General features: G+C 32.3%; 3 protein-coding genes and 2 long non-coding RNA genes across 10 annotated transcripts; 2 read left to right on the top strand and 3 right to left on the bottom strand.

The window, feature by feature from the left end:
* Positions 1-4,761: 4,761 nt before the first annotated feature.
* On the bottom strand, positions 4,762-8,278 carry LOC135141092 (FAS-associated factor 2-like). The gene is made up of 12 exons (XM_064071945.1): positions 8,247-8,278; positions 7,481-7,583; positions 7,299-7,386; positions 7,014-7,138; positions 6,601-6,778; positions 6,075-6,164; positions 5,865-5,952; positions 5,725-5,806; positions 5,596-5,664; positions 5,328-5,471; positions 4,980-5,050; positions 4,762-4,864 (listed from the first exon to the last, which is right to left on the bottom strand). Exons 2-12 carry the CDS (start codon positions 7,505-7,507, stop codon positions 4,762-4,764), a joined length of 1,065 nt encoding a protein of 354 aa, XP_063928015.1. The 5' UTR covers positions 7,508-7,583; positions 8,247-8,278.
* Positions 8,279-9,307: 1,029 nt separating this feature from the next.
* Positions 9,308-10,306, top strand: LOC135141141 (uncharacterized). 2 transcript variants are annotated; one of them, XR_010282332.1, is made up of 5 exons: positions 9,308-9,433; positions 9,517-9,610; positions 9,697-9,777; positions 9,848-9,903; positions 9,959-10,306. It is a non-coding gene; the product is annotated as an uncharacterized LOC135141141 (long non-coding RNA). The 2 variants fall into 2 exon arrangements; XR_010282333.1 differs by having other exon boundaries at positions 9,517-9,613.
* Positions 10,307-10,438: 132 nt separating this feature from the next.
* Positions 10,439-11,553, bottom strand: LOC135141135 (uncharacterized). Of its 3 annotated transcripts, none has more exons than XR_010282329.1 (6): positions 11,500-11,553; positions 11,313-11,433; positions 10,933-11,254; positions 10,769-10,857; positions 10,664-10,710; positions 10,439-10,586 (listed from the first exon to the last, which is right to left on the bottom strand). It is a non-coding gene; the product is annotated as an uncharacterized LOC135141135 (long non-coding RNA). The 3 variants fall into 3 exon arrangements; XR_010282330.1 differs by having other exon boundaries at positions 10,772-10,857; XR_010282328.1 differs by having other exon boundaries at positions 10,439-10,710.
* A 10,720-nt stretch (positions 11,554-22,273) lies between these two features.
* Positions 22,274-24,656, top strand: LOC135141115 (uncharacterized). 2 transcript variants are annotated; one of them, XM_064071970.1, is made up of 13 exons: positions 22,274-22,363; positions 22,483-22,574; positions 22,653-22,798; positions 22,854-22,940; positions 23,000-23,119; positions 23,334-23,361; positions 23,409-23,453; positions 23,510-23,600; positions 23,656-23,765; positions 23,821-23,994; positions 24,049-24,328; positions 24,382-24,502; positions 24,561-24,656. In XM_064071970.1, exons 2-13 carry the CDS (start codon positions 22,517-22,519, stop codon positions 24,600-24,602), a joined length of 1,302 nt encoding a protein of 433 aa, XP_063928040.1. In that variant the 5' UTR covers positions 22,274-22,363; positions 22,483-22,516; the 3' UTR covers positions 24,603-24,656. The 2 variants fall into 2 exon arrangements, with proteins under 2 accessions (XP_063928040.1, XP_063928039.1); XM_064071969.1 differs by having other exon boundaries at positions 22,444-22,574.
* A 1,573-nt stretch (positions 24,657-26,229) lies between these two features.
* Positions 26,230-27,243, bottom strand: LOC135141143 (uncharacterized). 2 transcript variants are annotated; one of them, XM_064072001.1, is made up of 8 exons: positions 27,191-27,243; positions 27,069-27,135; positions 26,961-26,998; positions 26,852-26,907; positions 26,682-26,752; positions 26,544-26,630; positions 26,406-26,487; positions 26,230-26,352 (listed from the first exon to the last, which is right to left on the bottom strand). In XM_064072001.1, the coding sequence occupies exons 1-8, from the start codon at positions 27,211-27,213 to the stop codon at positions 26,252-26,254; spliced, it is 525 nt and encodes a 174-aa protein (XP_063928071.1). In that variant the 5' UTR covers positions 27,214-27,243; the 3' UTR covers positions 26,230-26,251. The 2 variants fall into 2 exon arrangements, with proteins under 2 accessions (XP_063928071.1, XP_063928069.1); XM_064071999.1 differs by having other exon boundaries at positions 26,544-26,752.
* Between the last annotated feature and the right edge of the window lie 54 nt (positions 27,244-27,297).

Below are 27,297 nucleotides of genomic sequence, written 5' to 3'. Positions count from 1 at the left end.
GAAGTAATGTATATATAGTATTTGCCAATAATGGATTTAAACATAACCTTTACAATTATTATGCTAATTATTTCTAATATATACTGTTTAAAATTTTTGTATTTAAAAGTTTAGTCTACTAAATACGTAGATTTTAAAAAATCATATCATACAAAGATCTTACTAAAAAACAAAAATGTATTAACACAAATAAGAGGCTTCCATATTTAAAAATTTTTAAAATGAATCACGCCGTTTACAAGTGAATCGTTGTTTATTTTGCTTATCAATTATGCAATCTACATTAGTGCATTATATTGGGGTAATAATCTGTGTATATAAACCGTAATTTTACAATAAAGTTGTAAGCTATGCTTTCCAATTTTTGGCCTCTTCTTCCTTGTTCCTATTAGCAGAGGTTGTTCGTTAGTCAGATTTTAAAGTCTGCATACCGTCAGTCGGTTAGGTCAAACTCATACTTTAACAAAGTGCATTATGTCATCGTAATCCCAAATAATTTGAGCAAGCTAATTGATCAACTTCTATACTTGTATTATTAATAAAAGTTAAAAATCAGTACGGTAAAAATAGTGTTGATTACAAAATAATGCATTTATAAAACAACCTCTCTTTAATTTAAATATCTCTGCTAATTTTTAGTTCGAGACACTCATTTGGTTATGGGATTATACACTAGTGGGTATATGCGCACCAAATCCTATTTAGGAAAATAAGCGGAATAACTAAAAATATTATTGGACGAAGCAAAACCGCGTCATTGCTTAGATTTCCATTGCAATGGTAACATTTACCGCGTGGCTCTGATTACACTTACTATTCTTATGTAATCTTTAAAAAAAGTGTTTCCCTTAATTACTTAATGTGTCCCACTGTGTTTGAATGTCGTTGTTTTCTTCTGTAAGAAAAAAGGTTTTATAGAATAAGGTATTGTTCTTTGTGAAAAAAATACTATTTAACCGATTGACAGTACCTAAACCAACCAACGGTATCTGCCAACGCAGAAACAGAGAACAAGAGGCCAAAAAACAAAAGTTTACCATTCTATTTAAGAGAAAGGCACATACATGAAAAATATTAAACTCATGAAATGGCCTAAATTGTATTATTAATTAAAAAGTAATCAATCAATAAATAAACTGTAACTACGGGATTCATGTTAACATTTTGAGTTCGGTGAAAGTATTCTTTGACCTTTTTTGCAATTTTTGTATGTAAATCGCCAGCGGTATAAGGAAATAGCCAAAGAGGTGTCTAGCGTGGCATCGTTTACTATTAATTTAAGGAGCCCGTTATACTTTGACCAAAATTCTAGTTGCTTTATCAGGTGTAAAATTTGTGTATTATAAAAGTGGTGTTTAGGAGAATGTTAATGTCACTTTTTAATTTAACTCCTTAAAAGTGTATTTGTTAATAGCTATAAATCTGTGATGTTAAGTACTAGAATTCTAGGTGTGTTCGCAAGAAATGTTTTTGCGTCACTGAGGGTGACCTAATAGCCTATAGTAATACCATTAATAGTGGTTGGTATTATTTCAGTTTCAAAGAATTTACTAAGTTTTACAGTTTTTAAGATCTAATTTTGATCTATGTGACATATGTTTGTTAAGTTTTAAAGGGTATTAACTTGTTTTTTAACTTAATGCAAGCTATGGCAATAGTCTTTTATTTGAAAAAAAAAGTTTATGGATGTTGTTTACTGTTGCAGGGAAAATATGAGGTGCTTGGTATAATCGAGCGCAGTGGTCTCAAGTATTCTCATCAATTTGTATATATTTCTAAACAGAGTACGCACAGCCCCAGGGTTCGTATGTAAGTTTTGAGCCAGCAGGTAATTCAGATCTCTATTAACTTGTTCACCGGAAGCAAGACGTCTTGAAAAAAACTGTCTTTCCATGTTGAAATAAACCGCAGCTCTCTATTAGAAGATTTCTAGTGGGGTGCGATTAATCGATAACGAGAGTACAAAGGCTCGACAAAAAAACTTATTAGGAAGCTTTTAGAAGTTGAAATGTTATTAGAGCTTGGAGCGCAAAGCGAAACCACCTCCCTTTCTACAGGGTTCATTACATAAGAGGGGTTTTAACAGAACCTTAAAGGTTGAAAGTTAAGGTTAAGATTTTGGGGAAAGAAGCAAAGTTTGGAGCACCTGGACTGTTCAGGCCAGAAAATAAAAACATAAGTTCTATAAAAGACATGTTTTAAAGATTGGAATGCCAACATAAAGAAGAGGTGCAAATATTTTTAATATTACTTTGAACACTTTTCACAGTTATTTATATATTCTATTATTTTCACAATCATATGGTGTGCGTTTACCTAATCAATGCATAAAATTCCGGTAATATTTAATTTTTATTAAAAAAATTCATATTAAGAAAAACTTTTGAATTCAAATGAGCACTTTTCCGCCACTTATCAACCTTTTAAAGCACGATATACCGAACCACATTTAACCATAAATGTCTTAGTACCATGTGTTCTAAACATATATCTAAACTGAGTTTTCTTGGGATATAATTTTAAAAATATTCATCGCTACCTTCGATGCATGTCTTTGTTGAACTCTTTTAAACCTTTTTATATATATTAGGATTTTTTAATCGTTTGTTATGAATGACTAAGCGTAAAGGTAGTCTGTTACATTCTACTATTTAGCTATTTTTTGTTGTTATTCACCATACTTTTCGTGGGCTATAGAAGTTAAATATAAAAATAAGCCTATTGTGGGAAAATCCTTTCATTCTAAAAAGTTTTTGTCCGCGTTAAAGATAACAGATATTTCTAAGCCTCCACAAGAGATTCCGGTGGCCCTGGAAGATTTAACAGGTAGTATGGCTTTTCGAATATCTTAACCATATAGTTTGAGAAGTTTAGTATAAGATTTGACAATAACTGTAGTAGTCAAATACCAGTAAGAGCTTATATTTATTTACAAACTATAAAAAAAACTTAATATTCGCAAGAAAACTGTCTCGAAAATAAATCTTATCTGAGAGAAGATTCTGCTTCAGCAAAGGAATATTTGGACTTGAGGGTTCACGAAAAAAGCATAAACTCGTCAAAGGAATCAGATGTGTCTAGTGTCCAATATTCTTTTGGTTTATATTTCTAAATTTTTTTGTTATACTTGGACTTAACAGTAAATAAGGAGCCTGGACGGCTATAGAAGATATAGCGTTATTTAATGCACTAATTAAACACCGGCCGTTTGGTTTACATGCCCATTTTAAAATGGTTATAATTCTCAAGGAAATAAATAACTTCTTTTTAAAAGGTTATTAGCCTACTTTACAATTTCAAGCCATCTTATACTCATGCCAATAGCCCTAGCAGGCAGTAAAGTTAACAATCTGCAAGTTTGGAACCGTTTAAACGAATTGTATAATATAAAAGCCTTGGTACTTAAATATTATCATAGCGGAAGTTGTGAATCTACTTTTCGCCGTAGAATAAAAGGGAGCAATATGAAGCAAACTCCAGTTTGGTAGAATTTACAGAATTTTCTTTGCCCAGTGAACTTGTACCTAGTTTGGAAGGTAAAAAAAAACTATTTAAAGGTCAATCTCGTAGAGTCTCTTTTCTCCTCTTATTTTCCAAACTGCAGTTGTATTAACAGGGCATTCCCATAATACCTGTTGGCCCTTGTAAACAATCTTTCACTTTAGATGGGTCGGCTTACTATGTACCGCTGTCTTTGTTGCTTATGAGTTGTGAGGGTTATTCATAGTAGCCACTTGTTTTTATTGTTCCCTTTCGTAGTAAAAAGGGGTCTGAAAGCACGCTTTCTTTTTCAGGGTTTTGGCTGCAGCTTTTTATTTTATTCTTTATTTATTAGCGTTAATAATTTTTTTTGAAATGGAGATCAAGTCTGCTTGCCTTTGTTAATTATAAATATATTTAATTATTTACAAATGGTTAAAGAGCTCAGCACCGTAAAATCATATTTTATTTGTTTTTACCAAAGTATATCCCCTGCTATAAGTTTAATATTAGATTTTGTAGAGTATACTATTAAAAAAGATGTTTTCATATAACTTTAATAAGTACATTTATATTTTTTAAATTTAATACACAAGCTTTTATTCATTGAACCATATGGAATTCAATATTATAGTTTTAGTTTTGAATTTTTACTTTATTTTATTAGAAAGACTAGCGATAATATCAACCAAAAAGGAGAATACATCTTGAGCTGGCAAAGTAAAGTTGAGATTTGAAAATCTGGAGTTGAAGTTTAAAATGTGGCTTGATTATAATAAGTTGTCGAACTTCGAGCGAAACAAACTTAACTTTTACTTATAAAAGTGCCTTTTTATCGATTATAAAATATAATTAATTTGATGTTAACGGTAATCTATAAACGGGTATATTATAATAAAATCTCTATTGTAAGCGCGGTAAACTTATTTCTTAGTTTTTTTTAAAACTGTTTAGTAGATTCAAAGGATTATATGAAAATTTTTTGATTGTAACAAGGAGGGCTGGCGCCATTTTCTTAGTAATTGTAGAAAAAGATTTAAATTTTGTAATTTTGTTAGTACACTATTATTTTAGTTGCCTTTGCTATTTTCTACCTATTGTGAGGCTCCGTCATAATTTAATTTAAATTTTTTTTTAGTTCCGTTTTGTACCACAACTTATAAAATTTCTATCCCCGTTCGGAATCGCTTAAAAAAATTTAGCTTTAAACTTAAATCTGTTTAAATTTTGTATAAGACTCAAAAGTTAGGATAAAGAAAGTTATAAAGTTTATTAACTTTATTAATCGTCCTCATTTATAAGGTACAAGGACATCCTGGGCGTAAAGCCAACTTCCTTAAGGGTTTGGCTTTTGTCCTCAAAAGTTTTCTTTGGAAAACTGGAGCTGTTGTATAACAAATAAGTAAAGTAAATTAGAAAAAGCATTAATTAAGAAAAAAATTAAAAAAATAATGAACTAAATGGGTATTTTATAAAACATTTAAACTAATAGAAGTGACCATAAAGAAAAGTTCTTAATAAGGCATTTTCCATCTTCAATGAGTTCACCAGCAGCAAAGTGGTATACGTGCTTAAAGAAAGAAAAAAACGGAAGATTAGTAAATTTAGAGTATAATAAATATATTTAAAGTTTATTAAAAAGAATTTTTAGGAATATTAAACTGAAGTAAACTAAAACGTCGAAGAGTTTAGTGAGAGAATCTATACACAAAGCCATCTCAACTCTACATAAACAAATTGTTTATAGAATTTATTGAATTATTACTTTGAGTTTTGTAATTTTCATAAAAATATATTATTTTTATAATTTATTAAATGAGTTAAAGAAGTTAAAAAGTTTAAAAAACCAAAATTTTGTCAGATTCATTAAATCTTCGACTGCTACTGGAGCCGTTTGGGAAGTGAATCCGAAGTTCGATGGCCCCTGGCGTGTGTTGCTCCGGTTCTTCCGGTAACTTTATTAAATTCCTTGTGCGTGCTTGGGCTAGCAGCTTCAAAATTATAATCGAAAAAAGATAAAAGTGAAGTAAACTCGTACAAGTGCTTTAAAAAAAAATTTGAAAATTTAGTGGCAGAGTCAATAATTATGCTACAATTTATTCTCTTATAATTTACGTTGTTTTCTCTAAAGAGCTCCTCCTCCTTTACTTTCGATTTTTCTTCTTCCCTTTTCTTTTGTTGCTCCTTTTTATTAGTAAAAGAATAACACGAAGTTCCTCCCGTTTGTAACGCGAAAAGACGCACTTTTTGTTGATCAATGCGGAGAGACTCGAAGAAAGCTCGGTCCTGCTCCTGTTTGAGTCTCTGCGTGGCCAACTGCGCTTCTCTAAAACAACACACTTCCGCTTAATTTTTTTTTATAATCGAATCAAATAAACACTAACCGTTCTTTCTTAATTTGAAAAAGACTCGCCTCCGCCGCTTTACCAGCAGCGCGTATTTTTTTTAAGGTCAAGTCAAGCGAATACAATCCTTATTAGTGTTATTAAAAAATAAAAAAAACTTTAAACTCTTTTATTAATGTAAACATCTGTTAAGATTACTGGCAAACATGCCAAACATTAAAATGTGTATATGAAACACTAAACATTTACTTTCCAGTTTTAGTAGAGAATTAAGCCGATTATGGACGAAGGTATATACACCAACGAACGGGAAGCCAGCAACATGTAGCTTGTCGGAAACTATTAATTCAGTAAAAAGAGTATAAAATAATAAGAATCTAATTTCTTTTAAATTAATGATATTAAATAAAAAGATATAAATATATATTTTTAGAAACTATTAGTGTTAGAGTAGGCAAACCTAAAATCGAACTATAAAGATAAACAGTCAAATTTTTAAATTATAATTATCCGTAGCAAAACGCAAAATTAAGTCTAAAAAAAACAATTCGGTACGATATTCTTTTTAATGTTTAAAATTAAACTTTATAAATTGAACAAGAATCTATTTCGTTTATTATATGTAACAAGTGAAAGACTTGTTTGTAATAAACGAATACAATAAAAAAAATTAATTACTACAAAAAATATATATTAATAAATATAATAAACGATACTGAAAATTTTAAAGCAAAAAAAAGGTCAAAACTAAACAACTTAACTTTTACTGTTTTACCTTTTGAACCCTCAAAAGTGCTTGAGGAAGCCGCCCAGACTATAAACTTGTCGTTTAATAACTGGATTAGCGCTGAATCACACAAAATTTTTTGGTTAAAGACAGCAGCATCGTCGTGTTCCGAAGATTCAAGGTACACAAGTAAAGGCTTCAGTTCCGTTTGTGCAGCAGAGCAGGCCTATTTTCAAAAATTTCTAAAGTAATTATATAATTAAAGGGTACTTAAAGGATAAGTTTTTATCTAATTACACCTTAACAAAATAAATGACTAGTTACATAATATAATTATGCAAATAAAGGCAAAAAACCATGGCCACCTGTATATATTCATTAGTATGTGAAGAATATAAAAACTTACTAAATTTTTATTTAAAAGAGACTTTGTATAAAACTTAATATATTATACAAATTACTCCATTAAACGTTCCGTTGAAGATATTTAAGTGCAAAGGGCCGTAAGAATTTTCGTATTCCTTTTTAAAACGCTGACTGGCTTCGAGTTGTTCGAGTTGAGTGCCAGGAATAAAGTACAAAGAATCTAAAAAGAAGCATTAAATAAAAAAAAATATATATATAGTACTACACATACGTAATTAATTCTATCTTTTATAATATTTTATTTAAATAATAAACATAAAGTGTAATATATATTATACTTTTTAAAACGAGTATTTATTACCTAAAGTGTAAAAACTTACCAAAAATTGGCTTTAAGACACAGGAATATAGTTTATTAGATAAAAAAAGTGGTGTTTTTATAATTGCAAGAGCAGCAGTAAGAAATTCCTTTTTTTTTAAATATGTAGAACTAAATAAACTTTTAACTTAAAGTTTATATTGTAAATAGTAAAAGTAGCATACACAGTTACTATTTGTTTACCTTGAGCAAACCTCTTGCACTTAACATCCTCTACACCCAACTGGGCGCCAGTTGAAACTTTCCAGCAGATATCTATAGCATCGTGTAAATGGGCAAGTTGCGTCTACATTAAGGTTACAGAAAACTTCTATTATTGTAAAAATATAACTATAAAGAATCTGTGCTCCACTTCGTAGAAACAATTTTAATACTAAACGGTTTAACCACTTTATAAAGTCTTTGAAAACAGCTATAGCTTTATATTCGTAATTATAATTTTTTAGTTATTTTACCACCTTACTTTGTTGTCCTTTCAATTTCGGATATGTAGTCTTAATAAAATTAAAAAAGGCATATTGTGTTTAAGGCAGAGAACTTCTAAAAATATACCGTATTTATTTACGTTTAAGGTAACTTAGACTTTAGCCTCAGTAAATTGTTTTTAATTTGAGTTGTTAATACTAACATTAGTCGGTTATACGACTATTTATCATGTCATCTAAGTTTAATAAAAAAATTAAAGTATACAGCTTTTAAGTTCCTTTAACTAAATAAACTGTTATTGTTTGAGTTTATAAGAAAATTTTACAAAGTTTTCAATATTAAAAAAATTATATATAAATCCAGTTATGATAACTAAGTTAAATAAAATTTTTAAATAACTATCCACGGCTATCAACAAATAAGATTATTGTTAACTTCATAGTTACACCGGCCATTTTACGATGTGTATACCGCCAGTTATGGCAATTGACAAATATTTTGTAGTCACAAAATAAATATGCACCCGTGAAAGTCTCTGTTGCATGCCTGCAAATCAATGAAAGAGGTAGACGTCTCTTGGTAGTATGCCCTAGCTTAGCCGTGTGCCTTTCTCATAAAGAAATTATCCGCCCTAAGGGTTGAGTACACACTAGTAAAGTTTGTTGTGACGCTTTAAGAACTGCAAATTTTTTTTATATAGCTAGACCCGTTTTTAAATTTTTTGTACAGAGAAAGGGACGGCTTGGTAAAATACTCGCAATTTAGTAATGACTAGCTGGTTTTTAACGAACCTGTAACGTAAACAAGGACTAACCAAGAACGTTACAAAAGCGACTGCTCAATGTTAAAGAACAATAAAAAGCGCTTTATAAGGGGAACACAAACCCACTAATTGAATTAGTGCTTCCATGCTATAAAAAAGGCATTTTTAATGTCACTGCTCTGATAAACATATTTAAACACACACCTTATCGCTATACTTTTACTCTTAGGATTATATTTTTTTAAAAGGGTATTTGTTGGCAGGAATGCAACAAGGGGAATATCAATTAAGGGTTTGCTGCTTTTTAGACATGACTGTAATTCACATCTTCCTCTTCTGCTCTATTTTAAAGTTATTATATATAAGTGGAGACTCATAATTCCACTAAACTTTTCTAAAAGAACAATAGGATAGTGACTACCATCATTTGACATTCTTAATATAATATCTACAATAAGTTGTGAACGATTTTTGTCAAAATATAAAAATACTCTTAAGTGGTTTTCTTATAGGCATACTTTAAAAAAATGCAGACTTGCATGTGCCTCAATATTTCTTTAGGAGCTATAAAATGTTTAGTAATAACAATATATATAATATAATAACCTCAAAATTTGAACCCAGTCAAGCTTATTAAAAGACTGCTGCACTATATCTAAAATTAAATATAATAGCCTTCACTAGTCTGCTTGGCTTAATACCACCCATATAGCTGATGAGACGTTTTATAAGTCGCTGTGGGTGCGAAGGGGGATTACCCAGGAGGTAGGCGTAAATTTTTTTCTTCTACCAAGAATTCACTATAACGCTTTAACAGTTTATCAACGGTTTTTCTATGCTGGTATTAGCTTTAGCGTCTTTAAAGAAGATATAGACTGCTATTTTTGAAGTAGCTAAATGGATGGAAGCAACTTACTTAAATCGTAGCGAAAAAGCACAGCGTCCTAGTAAAGTTTTGTTATGTTATCCTTATTTTATGTTTTAGCGTATTATTATTATCCATCCTTTATTAATTGTTTCCACTTAAAAGCTTTTTACTGTTATTGGCTGTCCTTTTGGTGGGAAAGCAAAGCATTACCTTAAGAAAATTGGTTTCGCTCCACAAATTATAAACTTACCAGACTGTAGTATTCTTATCTTATTCTTTCAAAATAGTAGCTATCGCTTTATTCTTGCTTTATTTAATATACTACTCTAACAAAATAAACAGTAAAAGATAAAGAACATCAAATAAGACAAGAAATATACCAAATAACTGGACGTAAAACTTCTCCTTTCCTCTTTATAAAGGGTACTACTTTTTTGTACCTGAATCCTTATTTTATTTTATTTTTATTGTATTTTTAACACCTTTGATCCAGGGCTTTACGTTAAAGGTTGTGATGATAGCTTGGAGTCTTATTTAGACGATGCTTTTGTATTCATAATAATTGCATTTTTATTTTTTTTTTACTAATATATTTACTATGTAGCAATCTTCTTTAAACTTTGTTATAGCTCAGTGCCACATAGTTAAAAAGATAACTGTTTTAACTCCTGAACAAATTGAAGCTGCAGAGATCGAAAAACGTAAAGCCGCCACCCTTCTAGAAGAAAAAAAACAGACACTTTTAAAGATTAAAGAAGAGCAGTTGGAATTTTTACAGAAACATAGCAAATTTAAAACTAGAGGTCTGTATGTTTTTGGTTTAAACAAATATAATGGAGGAACCAGTAAGATAGAAACAAATATTGATAAACTATGTGAAACTGAGCCGGACACGACTGCTGCTTTAAAGAGAAAAACTTTATAATAAATTATTAAAACTTGTATACTCCACGGAAGTATGTGATGGTTGCAGTAAATACAGATTTAACTTGATAATTCATGGATAACTTAATAGTTTATAAAATACAACTAAAGTTATAAGGAAGATTTATTTATTAATAAACTTAACTAATATCCTTTTCTTTTGCGAATGTAACACCGTTGCTAGTTAGAATAGTTTTCCTTTGGCTACAGCCACGCTGAAGAGTTCTGCTTTGTATTTTAAGCAAAATCAACTGGGATTTTGAGTTAAGACTATTTTTTAATTAAGGGAGCTGCATTGGCCAGCGTTACTATATTAATTGAGTTTAAATAATAAAGTATTAAAGTATTATGGAATATTAACAGTAATAGCGCATAAGGGACTAACGCTTAATAACCCCGCCTGGCCGCTTTAGCTCCTGTAAACTTCTTTATCTTGCCGAGGAGAGAAAAAAGGTTATATACTTAGGAAGTATATTTACTAAAAACTTACAACCATCTGTTCCCAAATATTAAAAATTAAACGAGGAAGTTTTCAGTCGGTTTCAAATGGTTGTGTTTACTGAGGGTTTTCTTTTAAATCTATATTATAATTAAAGCAGTTCAGTAGTTATAACAGGAACTGAAGAGGTTGAACGCCAAGCCAGGGGCATGTACCTCGTGTACGTGTACAAATTTATGTACTAAGCGAAAGAAAAGTTTATTAAACGGTATGCTGGGGTATAAGCTGTTACACTATTCAATACGTCAAAAGGTAGAGGTCCATCTTAAATGGGCAAATAAAAAGGGTCCCGAACAATCTCGAAATGATAGGGAAAATATAAACAGCTATCAGTTCCTTTACTTATATAATTTCCTTTATGTTCTATACAAAGATGTCAAGTCCTCACATTTGCATTCAGTAATTAATATAATAAAGCATAAGTGTAAACGGATAGCAAATCCTCGTCGGAGATTTTTTTTCCCCTCTAATATTGTCCTTGTAAAGGAAGAGTTAGTTATATTAGTGTAATAAACTTGTTTATATTTATTTTTACCCTGAGTAAATAGATTACACGGTTTTTTTTCAATCACTACCTGTAAAAGCGGCCTTCTTAGGGGATTACAAATATAGAACTACCGAGAAGTTTCAAAGAAGCAATTCCTATTATTTCAGATCTTTCAGAGAATAAAATAATAAGAAATAATCGCTAAGATCTGCGAGTTTAAACAAAGGGCTGTTACTTTTTTTGCGCGAAGAAAAACTGTTTGAAGGAATTCTTGTTACTGACGATGCTTTATAACTAACGAATTTTTCTGACTTAGACAAAAAAAGGAAAGAAACATATATAGCAGATGAAGATATCAAAAGAAAAGGAAGAGCAACAAAACTTAATATTAAATTTGGAACATAACTAGTTGTAAGACGAATAGAGGAAGAATTACTTACTTTCATTAGCAGAATTTAAAACAATGTAGGCTAAAAACGTTGCTAAGAAGAAGTTTCAAAGCTAAGAACCAACATTTGAAAACGTAGTTTAAAAGGTTTTCAAAGAAATTAAAAGAAGCCGAGCTGGAGGTCTAATAAAAATTGACTCACGCGATGGTAAAAAAATTGTAATAGTTGCATTCGCAACAGGTTAAGTGCACAAATGGAAAAGACGAGGTAAAGATATCTGCGAAAGCAGCGAATAATGCAAACGCAGTTTAAGTTCTGTCGACAAGCATAACCCCGAAATCTTAAACTTTGTTATAACCATAAAGCTAATTCTCGACTAATTAATAATTAACCTCCATGTTAAACACTATACCTCGAGTACTGTCAAATAAAACTGTATGCTTTTAACCGCCAGCCAGGCAGATTTGGAACTATAATATGAGGCTGGGTTCATCAGCGTACTGGGCTAACTTTATTTTTAACGGTTGTGGCATATCGAACATGAAGAGAGAAAAAAAGTAAAGAGGGCAGTAAGGAGCTTTGTGGGAAACCATATTTAATTGTCTAGTAGCGGACTTCAACGAACTACCTCTAGCAGTAGGGTATGAGTGTATCACCGCAGTTAAGTAAAAAGGGAAGCTAGCGTTTTTTTAGATGATCATCGTGCCATAATTTTAAAAAGCCTTCTCAATATTAAAAAGACTATACCTGTTACTTATCTATTGTTAAAAAATTTTGTAGCTTCCATTGTAAGCATGAGTATCTAGTCAATTAAGTAAATTTTCGAAAACCAAATTGAAATTAGGCAAGACGCACATACCGTCCACAAATTTGTGTAACCTATAAAGTATAACCGCTTCTGGCTCTTTTCAAAGACAGGACAACAAGCTTATTGGGCGATAATCTTTAATAAAACGACTAGATCCCTAGTGTTAGATATGAAAATTACTTTACTAAGTTCCACCGTGGTAAGTATTTGATTAGTTAAGCTGAAAGTCAGAGAGATGTTCGCAATAATGTTAAACTAAATTTAACGTCATAGTCTCGCCCTCATTCCCAACTATTATTGGCCCTAACTCGTTATACTATCTATTAGGGGAAGACCATTGCTGGTGCATGTATTGTGAGCTTTCAAGCAACCAGCCACATATTGCCAAAATTAAAATTAGTAAGTGGATCAATAAGGAAGGGCGAAATTGCTTAAATAATTATTACAAACACCAGAAATATGCAAGTTAAGACCGGAAAGGCTACCTCTTGGCTTCGGTCTCTCTTGAGTGTGTTCTTGTTGTTAAGGTTAGCTTTAGTTTAATGTGCTTTATTTGAGATTAGTAAAAGTTCTTATGAATGTATTTAGGATACATAGGAGATATAAACAGTATTTTGACCTTTTCTTGATTTGTAATCTTTACCCTTTATTTTAATATTAAAAGTACTAGTCTTCTCGGAAAAGTATTACTTTAAGTATGGCGACCTCTAAACCATTAATTAGAACGGAAACCCGTAGGCATTCTTTTTCTTCTTTGAATCGACCAGAAAAAGCTGCTGAACAACTGAAATCTTGGTATTATTTTTTTATTGAATTAGTTATTACTTACCTTTACAGCCTTATTAGCTTATCAATCTCTTGCTTTTTTTAGTACAATTTTTCTTATGTATTAATATATTATTTTTACTTGTGTAGGGAGAAAAAATGGGTTGATTGGGGACACTGTAAAATTTTTAAATGGGTGCGTACCGAACACTTAGCCAAGGTAAAAAATATTATTTCGTAGATCTATTTATTTTTAGAAAGTTACTTATTGATAGGCTACTTCTCTTGGGGATCAACGTAAATGGATTAAGCCATGCTTGGAAAGTTCTGGCCAAACTTTACAGAGTGATTTGGAAATTAAAAAGGAAGAAGACGCACTCACTTTTTTAGCCCTTGCAAGTGAAAAAACCAAGGGGAGCCTCATCTCTTTCCCTTCAGAAGTGGATAGTTGTAATAATTCTTTCCCTCTCTCGAGTTTCTCCCCTCTAACTTGGACTGAAGCTATAGATAGCGCGACCGAGACGCCCGTTGAGATTATGGCGAATGATAATAACACGAAAGAGACAACAACTACTCCACAACATGCAAATGAAAATATGAATTTTAGTTCGAGTAGAATTGTTGCTCAACCAGCCAGCCAGCAAGGCAGCCCGACAACCAGTATTATTCCACCAGTGAACGAAAGCGAATCTACGTCATCTCCCGAAAACTCTTTTCTGCTAGAAAAAACACAAGTAGATTTCATAGAAAGGATGGATGACACCTGCAGTTTACGCGATAATTCGGAGTCGCCAACGGTTGGCCAGTGGAACTCAGTTCTGGAAGCGGAATGTGAAACTCCCCGCAAACTTTTTAAAATATCGACTAACCCTGAATAGTTAATCAGATTGTAATCTTTTAGGCCGCTTAACTATGGATTAGTGTTTGGAATATTAATTGCTTAGGGCATTATTAGTTTAAAAGCGGTTAGAAAGTATGCTCCCTTTTACAGTGCTTTTAATAGAATAGAAAATTTTATTTTAGTAATCTTTTTTATTTTCTTGATGAGTATATATAGTATTGACTAATCAACCTAAGGTCGTTAATTTTTCTTTATAAATTTGTGATAAATATTTGTTAAATTCCTGAAACAAAACGATTGCTCGTGGTGAAATATTCTAAACAAACAGTGGTGGTTAAAAGAGGAACTTACTTTCCGCACTAATCTTTTTTAAAAGTAAAAAAAAAGTTTATGTCAAATAAGTTTTATTAGAATGTGTCATCTATAAAATAACAAAATCTGTACCGTTCGTTGAAGGCTTTGTATAACTGTATGAGTGTTTAAACTGCCAGCTAAACTTCTTGTGGAAGGGGTATATCCGATTCATACTTAATAGAACGTTAGCAATCAAAGTTAGAGCACTCAAAGTAATATTACGTCTAAATAAGTAGATGTGCAAGTTGTTGCGTAATACAAAAGATAATGAGTTAAGTTTTCAGGAGGAAATAAATTTAAAAATTCATTTTTCTAGAGACGTGAACCCAGTAAGCATATTAGCTACACCAATTTTTACAACTAGTAACAAGATAATTATTTTTTTTAAAAGAACTGGGGAATTAGTGTGAAAATTTTTAAAGACGGGCAGATATATTTTATTTTAGTCTATAAAACAACTCTTAAGTTAAAGTTTATAAGATTCTTCTCTCCTTTAGTTAAACAAGAAATTGCTCAGCGTTATTAAATCATATGACTTTTAAAAATCCTCTACTAAAAATAGTTTCGGGAAAAAATTACGAGGAGATATTGATATTGCATTAATATGTGAAACTCACACAAAGAACTGTCATAAGGTAGTGTTGAAAATTATTGCGCATACTGAACGACAGAAGAAACCATCTTGATTAAAAACGTACTTTTCACCGTGAACGATACTACTACCTAAAAGACGACAACCCCGGAGCTAATGGGGAGTCACTCCCTCCATATTTTCCTGCGGGAAAGCCAAACTAGTGACAGTTGCACAGGCACCCAGAAACTATTCAAAACTGACAGGACCTGTTTTATTATATAGCCAATCAAGTGTAGTGGACGTTAACAGGATATCAAGTTGTAAAGAGCTAGATAACAGCATATGTAAATTTGAAAGAACATCAATGGTCTTGAATTCCTCAGAGGATGACTACCAACCTCGAGATACTAATATTTCCTCTGATCCGCGCGTACTAATCGAGATGAGGAGTAAGCAAAAGAGGAAGTATAAAAACTCTAGAGCTTCGGAGCAGAGTTACTCTAATTGAACTTAGCAAGGGGTCAATAAAGGGTTTAGAGAAACATCATAACAAAATTTTGAAAATAAAATTAAGTCTCATTATTGTTAAAATCTTTATAATATATTTTAAACAGAAATTTTATAATATTAGCAATCACTAGCAGAAATAAATTAATGCACAATAATTTAGGAAACGCGAATGCTTTTGGTAAATATAAAATAAGAAAGTATAAACTTTTATAATTGAAGAGGAGGATGAAAGGAAGGAGAGCTGTGTAAATGACTACTTAGATAAAAAAAGCAACAGATTTACACTGCCGGCATCCGCAGCTGAGATTGAAGATGTCGAGTCTAACCCTAACCGTAGGGAGGCGGTGCGGGTGGATAATATATCTTTTAAAGCGTTAAAGCTACTAAAATGTCCTTGGTTAACGCATCTAACTGAGTTCCAATGCTTCATTTAAACTTGAGGTTTTTCCTGAGTACTGGAATGTAGCTAAAATTAAGATATAAAGTTTTCCCTTTATTCACAGAAAACGAAAGATCAAACCTTGTTATAAATTCCTAATGATTAAATAATTGTAACCACCACATAGAGGACGCGCATTAAAAAGGAAATCTATGTAAGGCTCTTTTAACTGCAAGAGGTTTTTAACAAACGGCGATAACTTTAAGGGAGTGCCATTATAACTAGTAGACATCCCAACCGCATTTTTACATATCAAACTTAATAAACTATTTATGTACACATTCCTTAAGGGTTATACCTTGAAGAGGACATACTTAATAAAAACAGAGACCTTAATAAAAGAACACCTTAAAAAAAGTAGAAAATGTATTTTAAACATTAATGTGGCTTTATATGGATTTAATAAAGATTTTACCCAACGACTAAAAAAGTATGGATATAAACAAAGTTTTATGACTGTACCCTTTATCTAGGTAAAATGAATACCATAAGAGGGCATTTACATTGATGACTGTATAGCACCAGGAGATCCCAATTCATTTAAATTTAATACGAAGTTTAACTCAAAAGCTGCTTGTCCAAGAAACAGAACCCTACGCATCAATACAAACCCATGCGACAAACACAAAGTTGAACAAATAGCTGACGATTCAACGTTATACAGAAATGGTTTAAGGCCCCCAATGACTAATAGCATTAAATTATAACCACCCAACCATATCGAAAAGAAGTAAATGAAGAAAACTACAGTGTTTTTAGCTCACTTTGCATACGCTGCGACTATTTTAGGAAGATTTATGCAAAATATTGGTGAACTCCATATGACCGCTGCTAAAACAGTTTAAGGTTTTATATAATACATAGGACAAATCTTTAAAAATAAAAATAGATACGGATAAAGAATGAAGAATTTCATAATGATTTGCTATGCCAATGCGCCCGATAACTACGTTCATAAAATTTTACCACGGGTCATATATTATCATTAACCGTAGTCCAATCCATTTATAATCTAAAATTGATAGGACTAAAATACAAAAATGTCTTGGGAGGCGGGATACAAGGTAATGAGTAACTGAAACAATAGCGGCAGATATTCTTATTAGGAAACTATTCCCTGAAATAAAAAATGATAACACTTTATGTCGAAAACGAAGCAATAGAAAACATCAATTGCAAAGTCTTACAAAAAAATGAAACACAAAGATATAGCATACCACCATGTTAAAAAGAAATATGGCGCGAATACCCACAATCTTAAACATGAGCTTTAATTTTTACTAAAAAAAAATACGATTATATGGTTTAACTAGAAAGGGTACTAGAAAATGTAATTTCCTTATATATATAATTAAGAAAAAGAAACTGATAATTGTGACACAATTTGATTAGTTTATCGATTTCCTTTTGAATACCACAGTGTCCTCAGACAAAATGACTAGGGGTACATTAATGACAATAAGCTCTCGTGGTGGCTAAACGTAAACTATATCGCGGCGAAGGGCAACACGGCGGTTACCCTTTACTTTGTTCCCGAAGCAAACTATCGTTGCACAAGAAGTGATGATTGTATTGTGTCGTGTATCCGACCAATCATGGTATACGCGTCTACTGCCAGCGCCTACGACTCACAGCCGATAGCCTCTTTGCTTCAAATAAGACTAAACAAGCTACTATACCTTATGACGGGCGTCATTATTCTTATGACTTATAACGATGCCTTACATCAAAACCTCCATTTTGAAGTTCTGGGCAATGTTCTTAGAGTTAATGCTATCGCCACCTATAGACAGCTCAAGCACACACCAATCGATACTGACAGATGAGGCCAATTACGAAATTTAAGATGGCACAAGCCATTGCTGACAAGGCGATGGGCTCTAAATTTATGAAATGACAGGGGTAGAATTATTTTTTTTGATATATATAAATATATATATGTAGAGATTGCTTCAACACTAAGCTTAAAGCTAAGGTGTACGCTGTCACACTGTTGAGAACTCGTAAATTCGGTTTCTTTTACGACCCGTTTGAGCGCCAGAAAATAACAATAAATAAATACACGGAATTAAGGGGTAACTAGCAAGTAGTTTCAGCCGAAGCAACTCAAAAAAAAAGTTTATGCTCCGGGTTTTTAAGTTATAAAGAGATAGCCCCGAGGAACTGGTAGCTAATTTGCTAGCTACTATTAGAGACCTGCAAACAAATTCATTGCAAAGTTACGAAATAAAGAGAACCTTTCGCAGGTCAAGGCTTTTAAATAACAGAGAGAAAACAGCTAGTCATGAACTTCCCACTGAAAATATTTTTTCTAGCTCTTATGGATACTGACCAGGGTACTCTTGGATATTAACATTCCGTAAGCTCAAACCTTACTAATGAAATAAAAAAATTTTAAGCAGAACATTACTAAAGGTAAGAAAAATAAGACTAATGATATAATTAGTACCTCATTAAGAAAAATAAGACTAATGATTTATTAGTACCTCGTTAAGTTGTAATGCACCAAAAAGTAACGTCAATTCTATGAAGATGGCTGGGTGGTGTCTAAGAATAAGTTTTAACTAATAAACGTATACAACCTTATTAATTATGAGAAATGTTAAGGAAAAGTAAAAATATAGAAGGACTACAAAACAACACATCAGACAAACACAGAACAGAAAAAGAGATGAATTAGAATAAGTATTATACAGATCATAAGAAAACGTATAGATCAGAATATCAATAACAGTGATAATAAAAATAGTAATAGTAAAGATAACAGTCGCAATAATATAGTAATACTAATAGCAATATTAATAGTGATAATAATAAAATACACCCAGCCCCTCCCATTATTCTTCGAGATGTATCAATTTGAAAATTTTTTCCTCGCAAATTAAAGCTAACAACATTTGTATTAACTCCGCTAAAAATACGATACATAAAATTAGAATAATGTTATTTTCCGAAAATGACTTTAGAAAACTTACAGTTCTACTTGGTGAAAAAGAGATAAATGGTTGAGTGGCGTCCTTATAAAGCTAAACGAGGAATATATCAAACGAGAGCAGGAAATTCAAGGGTTTTATCCTTTTGCAGTCATCAGTATGCGATGCTACGACAAGCTTATAGCTCCACTACCCTTTGGCCCTCGTTAAATAACATAAACCTGAAGAAGGTATATATAACGTAAGAAATATCGACTACTCTACACTCTCTGTGGGATTTTAAAAAATAGCGGCAATATCGCCCAGTGCTTCAGATGCCAATTATTCGGGCATATAAATAACTTTATTCCTTTAGCCATAAATGTGTTAAATGTGGTGAAGATCATGCCACGGAGTTATGCCCTAAAGAAAAAGATGAACAGACAAAATGTGCAAATTATAATGGCGCTCACGCCTTAACATAAAGAGGATGTATCTTTTACTGTAAAAACGCCCCTCTTAGAAAGGTTGGGAAAACCGATAATAAGTAAAATAGTAGAGATAATCCTGTCGAACAAGGAATGACCTATGGCAGCAAAATTCTAAGTGTAATATAAAATCTTCCACATCTACTAATTTAGATGAGTCAATTATAGACCATGTAGTAACCTCCCTAACAGAGACTATTAGTGACCAAGGCGATTATTCGAGCAACTAACCATCAGAATTGAATAACGAATACAGATTATAAATAATGGGGTTTTATCTTGAAGAAAGTGAGCGACTTACAAAACAAAAAACTTGAATTACTTGAACTTGTTACTTGTAACCATATAGATTTATATCTCATTTCGATAGTTCACTTGAAAGAAGTAACAGAATACTTATAAACTTTTATACTCACTCCTAAGTCAACCTAAGTATTATTATAAAGCAGCCGGCATATACAGGGATATAGCATATATACAGTATACTTTTATAAGCAATATTATTTGATAATTTATTTACTAAATTTATTTACTTTAAATTTATTATATATATTTTTTAGGAGTGACTGTTTACACCTTTTTTTCTTATAACAGCCCATGAGCCGGTACGCGAACTTAGAGAATAACGACTATTAGAGGGTACTGGATTCTTCTTTACCTCTCTTATAGTTTAAGCGGAGAATAGGGATTAAGCAGTAAAGATGTACTTTTCTATACGACTCTAATATGTCAGTAGTAGTAGATAAGTAAATAAATGATTAAAAGACAACCCCCTTATCCTTTTTCTCTTTATTCCATTTTAAGTAACCAGCCCTCTGTAGTGAGAGTAAAGTCCAATTGTGGGGGGAGGGTTATTAATAGGGACTTAATAGTTTTGACTCAAAGGTTTTACAAGAGGTAACTAAGCTTAAGTCTATTTCTAATATACATATATATATAAATGTAAACTTGTTATGAGTGATGCACTTCACCCTGTCCAAGCTGAGAAGTCAAATTTTCGGGAATTCGGAAAGTACTGCTGATGGGCGACCACGGAAGCTACTAAGTACTGTGCTTACCCTAAATAAGTACAGGCATGATACTCTTTTCAGAGATAAACTGCCGCAATCAATCAAGACCAAGCGGTTTGTATCAGAATTTTGTCTGTAGGTAAGTTGCACACGTAAACCCGAGACCAGAAAAATGCGAGTTGGCACCGTGGGGGATCGAACCCGCGGCCTTGAAGGTGCGCAACAATGCTCTAATCACTAGCTTCAGTGAAGACTCATATCTTCAGTCACTAAATTTTACGTATACAACTTTTGTTAGTCTACGCTCGACTTTCCGAGCATCCGCAAAGACATCAATAAAAGCCCTCAAGCTGTATTCTATATTCCTCTTCGGATTTTTACTTATTTTTTGTATTAATATATATATATCATTCTTATATTTTTCATGTATTTTCTTACAATAAAATATTAGAGGGATATGACGGATTAAGCGGTTTAAAATCCTTTTAATGAGCGAGCGGCCGTAGAATGAGAAGGAAAAAAAGGAACAGCTTGGCTTGCATGTGTGTTTTATAAAGGTCTTGAGCGACGAAGAAAGTAAACTTTTTACACCAAACCTATTTATTAAAAGTTTAAGTGGAAAAAAAGCACTTTTAAATCACTGTTTTAAAGCTTATTTTTGTTCAATATAATAGCTCTCCTACACCCGTCACAATTATTTTAAAAAGTTAATAAATAGGATGTCTATATAAAAACTTGGTAAAATAATTTTTATATTTTGACATACGCTTACACAAATCTATACAGCTATTATATAATGAGTACAATTTTTAATATTTAAAATTGTAGAAAACAATTTAGACAGAAAAAAAGATGTTCAAACTTTAACTTACAAATTCAAAACTTTACAAGTATATTTTCACATCACACAGAACAAGTCTTTAAAATATAATTATAATTTACCAACATGGAAATTAAAGATCCTACAAATATATTTTTTGCATTCGTGTTATTCCTAGTGGCAATAAAAGTGTAAATATAAGTATACTCAAGGTAGGAATAAATGTATAAAAAATTTATTAGGCAAACTGTGTGTATAACACGAGAGTCAGGCTGCCATACGACACATCCCACGCAAGAATCAGGGCAGAAAATTTTACACCTCCTACGGGGGTATGCTATCTATATTCACATCCATGTTACTAATTAATAGATACACGTGGCTAATATTACCATAAACAGTTTTCAATCATGTACCAACAAATTACAAAGGTAATTAATCACGAGCTCCAATGAGGAAGACTGCTAAATTTACTTATTTTAAAAAGTGAAATCCTTATATATATGGGCAATCATTTGTTATAAATTCCTGACAATCAATATTCAAGTTATTTAGTCTGTTTATTGTGTGCTGAGAACAAAATAGGTGATTGTGCTGAGCCACGCACCCGACTGTTAGGCTTTCAACAACCGAGATGGGAGGTTAACAGGTTACGTAAAGCCGTCACACGAAGTTTGAAGCTATCATCGTACCTCAGCAGGCCAAGGTCATAGGTTTAAATCTCACCTACTCCACTCTTTTCTCCGGTCTTTGGTGGTAGCGTGTTAAACCCGCCCTCATAAATTCTAACCGAAAGTGCCTTTGGTTTCTTTAAGTTTTTTTGGCACTGGCACCTACGGCCGAGCTTTAAAAAAATCGCAAACCGCTTAATCTGTAAACCCCTCCTATAAAAAAGGTTGGAGCACGAGTACCCACCATAGTATGCTCTTGAAGGGTTTTATGGCTGTCCCAAAGGCCCAGAAAAATGTGGAATAGATTGAGCTTAGATCCCTCCCATTTGGCCTCGTGGAGTGGAAAATTGCTAGACACCACCCCCGGGAAAGACGGTTATATGTACTTAAAAACGTGGTCTGCTCAGAAGCTAATAAATTAGTATAGGGTTGCGTCACCGCAGCCCTTGAGGAAGAATTTATTGTTGTTAACATATTTATAATAACTTAAGTATTATCGTTGATCCTTGTAATGCGTGGTATTTTTTTTAATCTATTTTTAACTCTATTTTTTAAATATTTTGCTTAATTAAGCTTGCTAACATATATATATCAAAAGAGAAAAGGTTATAACAGAAGCATATTTATATGAACAAAGGTTTATAAAGGTCAGAAGGATCAACGCATCATACATGTTTAACTCTTTTTCGTCAACTCATAGTGATTTTTACCCTCCTACTAACATAAATGGTTTTCTTTAGTAGATTAAAATTTTTAACTTCAATTAAGTTTATTTAAGTTTATATTTGACTTTTAACTCATATTTAGACGGACAAGACTCTTCTTCACGCACACATAATCTAAGCTCTCGTAAAATTTTATCTAGAATAAGCTCAGGAGACTCGACAAAAATTTACAGTGGAAAAAGCAGTAAACCTATATCAAATAATAAAGATGGAATATTTTTAGTCACTGTACTTATTACTTATTAAATAATAAAGTTACCCATTTTACAGATATTTACAATAGATTTTCGGTGTTCCCCTAAATCTTGAGAAAGAAGAATTTATTAGTTGGCTTCATAAAGAAGGAAGCCCCGAAATTAATTTTGCTAACGTATATTGTTTTACTTGAGTGTTAATTAGGTTTTCTATTAATATTATTTTTGTTATTAGTTCCGTTTTTCTGAAAAAAATGTGAAAAGACCAAATACGAAAAATTGTTTGTTAAATACTAACCAAGAGGGCGTTGACTTAATTTTAAGGCTTAAAAGAAAGCGACTCGGTGCAAACATAGTAAGAGGCATCCCTTTCACTTAATAGTTTGAATAAGTTTCATTATATTAACCGTTTCAAAAATGCAATTAAAAGCTTAAGGGAGCTCACTTTATCTTCTCTTATTATATTTACTTTTAATTATTGTGTCGTCAGTTAGTTTTTTTTTTCAAAGTTAAATTTTTAGGTGAGTATACAATATTTATTTAAGTAATTTAATGGTATATACTTAAAGCTGACTATGTACGTCCGGCCGGCGAAAGGTACTATTCGGTTTTCAGGCATACGTATTTCTAATAGTTTTTGAAAGATATTGAAAAAACAGCCACGAAGTTTTCTAGTGAAGTTAATTTTGGTAGAAGTATATATACAAAGTATGCGTATACTAATTCGTCTAACTTAAACTTTTAGGAAATCCTGCTCGCGTAGGCTTTCCTCCTTCTAATCCTTTTTATGCTCAAGTAGAAATTACTCCACACTCTGTCCTTGAATTCTTAAATTTGTATATTGTTAATTTTTTTTAATGCTTTTATTAATCACTTTATTTTCCGTGGCAGGTACTATAATATCTACGACGCTGATAATAAGGATGATCGCCAGCAGTTGTTGGAAGCTTACGCTCCGGAAGCTAAACTTACCTTTATACGAGTTCACTCCAATGGAAGTGGTCGCCCGAGGTTATTACTTGTGCTTTTCGCCAGAATTAAGATGTCAGCCTGCAGAACATTCGCGATCACTTGAGAAAAAGCTTAACGTCATCCATTATCTTGCCAATCAGTGCAAAACGAAACACGACCGAAGCGGGTTTCTTGTCGATCTTCACCAGATCCCTGGTCAACCTGCCTCCCTATTTGTCCACGTGGCTGGGACGTTTGAAGAATTAGACGATAAGACGCGTGAGTTTTGAATGGGCAAAGCGTAGATAACAAATTAATCTGCGCGTGTCATAGAGAAGATCTATAAGTACGACTTCACAAGGCTGTTCACGCTGCTCCAGTTAATCAGCGGCGCGTTTCAGATTTCGCACGATATGTTTATCGTCGTTCCGCATGTAGCCAATAGACAGGCCGATCCCCAACTGACGGCTTCGGGTGAGGCTGGTCCGACCCCTTTAACTTCTAAACAGAAGCAGATGGTGGAGAAGTTTCTAGAGGACTTCAGGGTGTCTAGAGAAGAAGCTTTGGCTTTCCTGCAAGAATTTAATTTTGATTATAATCTCTCTTGTGAGAGGTTCCTTGCTTGGTTTTATTATTCGTTCGATGCACACTTCCATTGCTGCGTAGGTATAATCTGGTTCGCGCTTTGATGAAGAACACCCGTCTCACCATGGAATACGCCATTCTATGTTTAAAAGGTGCTAATTGGCAGCTTGAACAGGCACTTTACCTCTTTAGCTCCAAAAAAGTTAGTCATCTTTATCGTTCTACATTGATGAATTTTCTTATCTTATTATTCCATATAGGATACTTTACCGCCTAACGCTTTTTTCGGTTTTCACAGTTAAAATTATACCGCCAATTTTTTTTTATTACGGACCGTGTAATAACTATATAATAAATACTTCTGACCTTTGCAAAAGTCTATATGTGTTTTTTATTATTATTAGAGGTAGAAGAGGTCTGTATAGCGGTATTGCTAGCTATCATAATTGATACTGGTTTTTCATGTGCGTGACTGCCACACCCGATATGATATTCCGATTTAAGTAGATGCAGCGTTTTAAGAGGGAAAGGGACTAAAGTAGCTTAAAGCCACAAGAGCTTTTTTATAATTTCCTTACTACTATACATAAAAAATTGGCAGTTAATAGGAAAATATAAATTGGGTAATTTACTTACTACACGTTATAAGGGACAAGCCTTTATTAAGAATAGCTGTTTTCTCTCGATTCTATTTCCCGCTCGCTGATGGCTTCAGTGCTACTATTACACAATAAGCACACTTAAACAGGTTAAATAGTGCCAACGCTCTTATTTATAATACGGTAAGTCAGTTACATGTGTAAAAAGAAAAATGTGAAAATTTAGACCAAATTTCGATGAAACCCTACTGTATAACTTCTTCACTAGTTGTGTTATTCAATTTTTTACTTCACATGTCCGAGTTTTATTAACATTATAACTATTCTCTGCTACTAAAACCTAAATCTTCTGAACTGCAAACAGTAGTTAGGTATAATGTTACTTTTCATACCAATATTAGTACGGCGCCAAAGGGTCGGTGGGCCAAATAATATTTGTTAGTGCTCATGCACAACTTATAAAAGCATCTATCAAAATCTTTACAGCGAGAGTACTTATGCGACCGTCAGGCCTTTAGTCTACGCGTATTGCTTCTAACCGCTGAGAGCAACTTAGGCTGATGTTACTAACCAACTGAAAATGCCTCCTTCATTTCCCGCTTAAAAGCAAATAAAGTACGTAAAGCAACAGTTTACACCACAGCATACACGCCCGGGGCTACGCATGAACGAGGGCGTGGACTCTGATGGGCCGGACTGCACCTAAACTAATATTCTTTCTTTAGTTTTTGCTATCTGAGCTCATTGCACGACTTGCCCGTCGCAATCCTTTAGTTCCAAACATAACAAGGTTATACCCTGGACAAACTTAGCTGACAACAATAAACTTTAAATTTTTAACACAATTCTAAATCTCTCTACTATTCTCCAATACCTCATAACGTCTTAACTCGTTTATAAGTTTTGGCCTTGTAAAGGGAACAAGAAATACTCTATAACAGCATACCGTTTTACCTTAAGGCGTAAAAAAGAGCTAAACAATACAGTGCAAATCTCAAACTAAAAATCCTAGATTTTTAAAACACCTCCAACAGCTCTTTCCTTCGAAGTATGCAGTTATATTATTTTCTATTAAGAATTTATTTTCCTATTTTCTTGAAATGTACTAAATAAAAACCTTAAAAATTCCTCTAATATGTAAGTTTATTAAATGTTCTCTCGTATACCTCTGTCAACAAACAATAGAATAATAAAGTAAACCGTAATTTAACAATAACGAGTTGCAGGTAATGCTTATATAATATAAAGTAGAAAATTAGTATCTAATAAGTTTTATTCAAATAACTCTTCGAAGTTGATTATTTACATATTGATTATAGCTAGAACGATAACACAATGGCAGAATGCCCGCACTACCGAGTAGTGCGCCGCTTTCTTCTATTATTTAATAAAGAGGGATTTATGTGTAAAGTACCCTTATAGAACTTTCCAGCAAAAGAGTCAAAATTATAACCTGAATCAAAAACATCTAAAAAATAACGACAAAAAAAAAAGAAAACAGAGCACCTTTAAACCTAAAGTTGGCCCCTACAGTCCTTTTTTTTTTAAGACTAACTTTACGCTTTATGTAACTGTTGCTACATTGCTCCTTTATATAATAAAACTTACATATGTTACAGAAAACTATATTTAGGTAAATCCGACCTCCTCCTTTTGCTTAATAAGTTTCCTTTTTTGTTTCTTTCTAATACCATTTAGTATATATATAGGCATTTTAACTTTCGTAGGGGGCTTTAAAAAATTGTTATGCACATAGATTGACCAAAAAATAGTAAAATCTACTTGTCCACAGAGTTTTCCGATCTTTTCGATGTTATAAGACTTTCTCAACTTTTTTGAAAAACCGGAGATCCCTTTAAATTGTTAAAACTTTAATTAGAAAAATAAGATAGACAACAGTAAATAAATTAATAAAGAAAAGAGTAAATATATGAGAAATAATATAATAGCACCCAAAGTTGCCACCTCTCTTCTCCCTTTTTTAAACTCAAGGTTACTCAACGACTTGCTATTAAGACTTTTTAAGTAATGGTCACCGGCAATATAAGACAAGTACTAAACCTGTAAAAATCACTTTTTTCATGCTTTTGAATCTTTACCTTATAATATTAAAATGATAAAAGGTAATTACTAAAAAAATTAATAATATTACCCCATTATTAAACTAACCTTTTTAGAGCTTCGTGGTAACAAAAAACTTGAAAGTGCGGAAAAATCTATAACTTTACCTTTAGATCTAAAGTTAAATAAAATTTTAACTTTCACTATACAACTTCTAATTAAATTTATACAGTGTCTTCAAGTTTTCCTCCATAAACAAGCCAAAAAACTATTAAAAGGGCCCTGAGTAATTTGCTTAGAGTATAAAACAAAGCTTACAACGAATAAAGCAAATTTC

The sequence above is a fragment of the Zophobas morio genome, unplaced genomic scaffold, assembly GCF_036711695.1.
Source record: "Zophobas morio isolate AGI-343-1 ecotype UQ-CSIRO unplaced genomic scaffold, CSIRO_AGI_Zmor_V1 ptg000042l, whole genome shotgun sequence".
NCBI lineage: Eukaryota > Metazoa > Arthropoda > Insecta > Coleoptera > Tenebrionidae > Zophobas > Zophobas morio.
The sequence above is the reverse complement of the archived record's forward strand: the minus strand, read 5'-3'. Positions and strand labels throughout refer to the sequence as shown.

Excerpts from the sequence above, each read along its gene's own strand:
- LOC135141092 (XM_064071945.1), bottom strand. The coding sequence starts at position 7,507 with ATGTTAAGTGCAAGAGGTTTGCTCAAG. Across the intron at positions 7,387-7,480 it reads GTGCAAGAGGTTTGCTCAAG|GAATTTCTTACTGCTGCTCT; the intron begins GTAAACAAATAG and ends TTAAAAAAAAAG. Across the intron at positions 4,865-4,979 it reads ATTAAGAACTTTTCTTTATG|CTCCAGTTTTCCAAAGAAAA; the intron begins GTCACTTCTATT and ends GTTATACAACAG.
- LOC135141115 (XM_064071970.1), top strand. The coding sequence starts at position 22,517 with ATGTTTAACTCTTTTTCGTCAACTCATAGTGATTTTTACCCTCCTACT. Across the intron at positions 23,120-23,333 it reads AGCGACTCGGTGCAAACATA|CTGACTATGTACGTCCGGCC; the intron begins GTAAGAGGCATC and ends ATATACTTAAAG. Across the intron at positions 24,329-24,381 it reads TATAATCTCTCTTGTGAGAG|GTATAATCTGGTTCGCGCTT; the intron begins GTTCCTTGCTTG and ends ATTGCTGCGTAG.
- LOC135141143 (XM_064071999.1), bottom strand. The coding sequence starts at position 27,213 with ATGGAGGAAAACTTGAAGACACT. Across the intron at positions 26,999-27,068 it reads TACCACGAAGCTCTAAAAAG|GTAAAGATTCAAAAGCATGA; the intron begins GTTAGTTTAATA and ends TAATATTATAAG. Across the intron at positions 26,908-26,960 it reads GAAAAAAGTGATTTTTACAG|CAAGTCGTTGAGTAACCTTG; the intron begins GTTTAGTACTTG and ends AAGTCTTAATAG.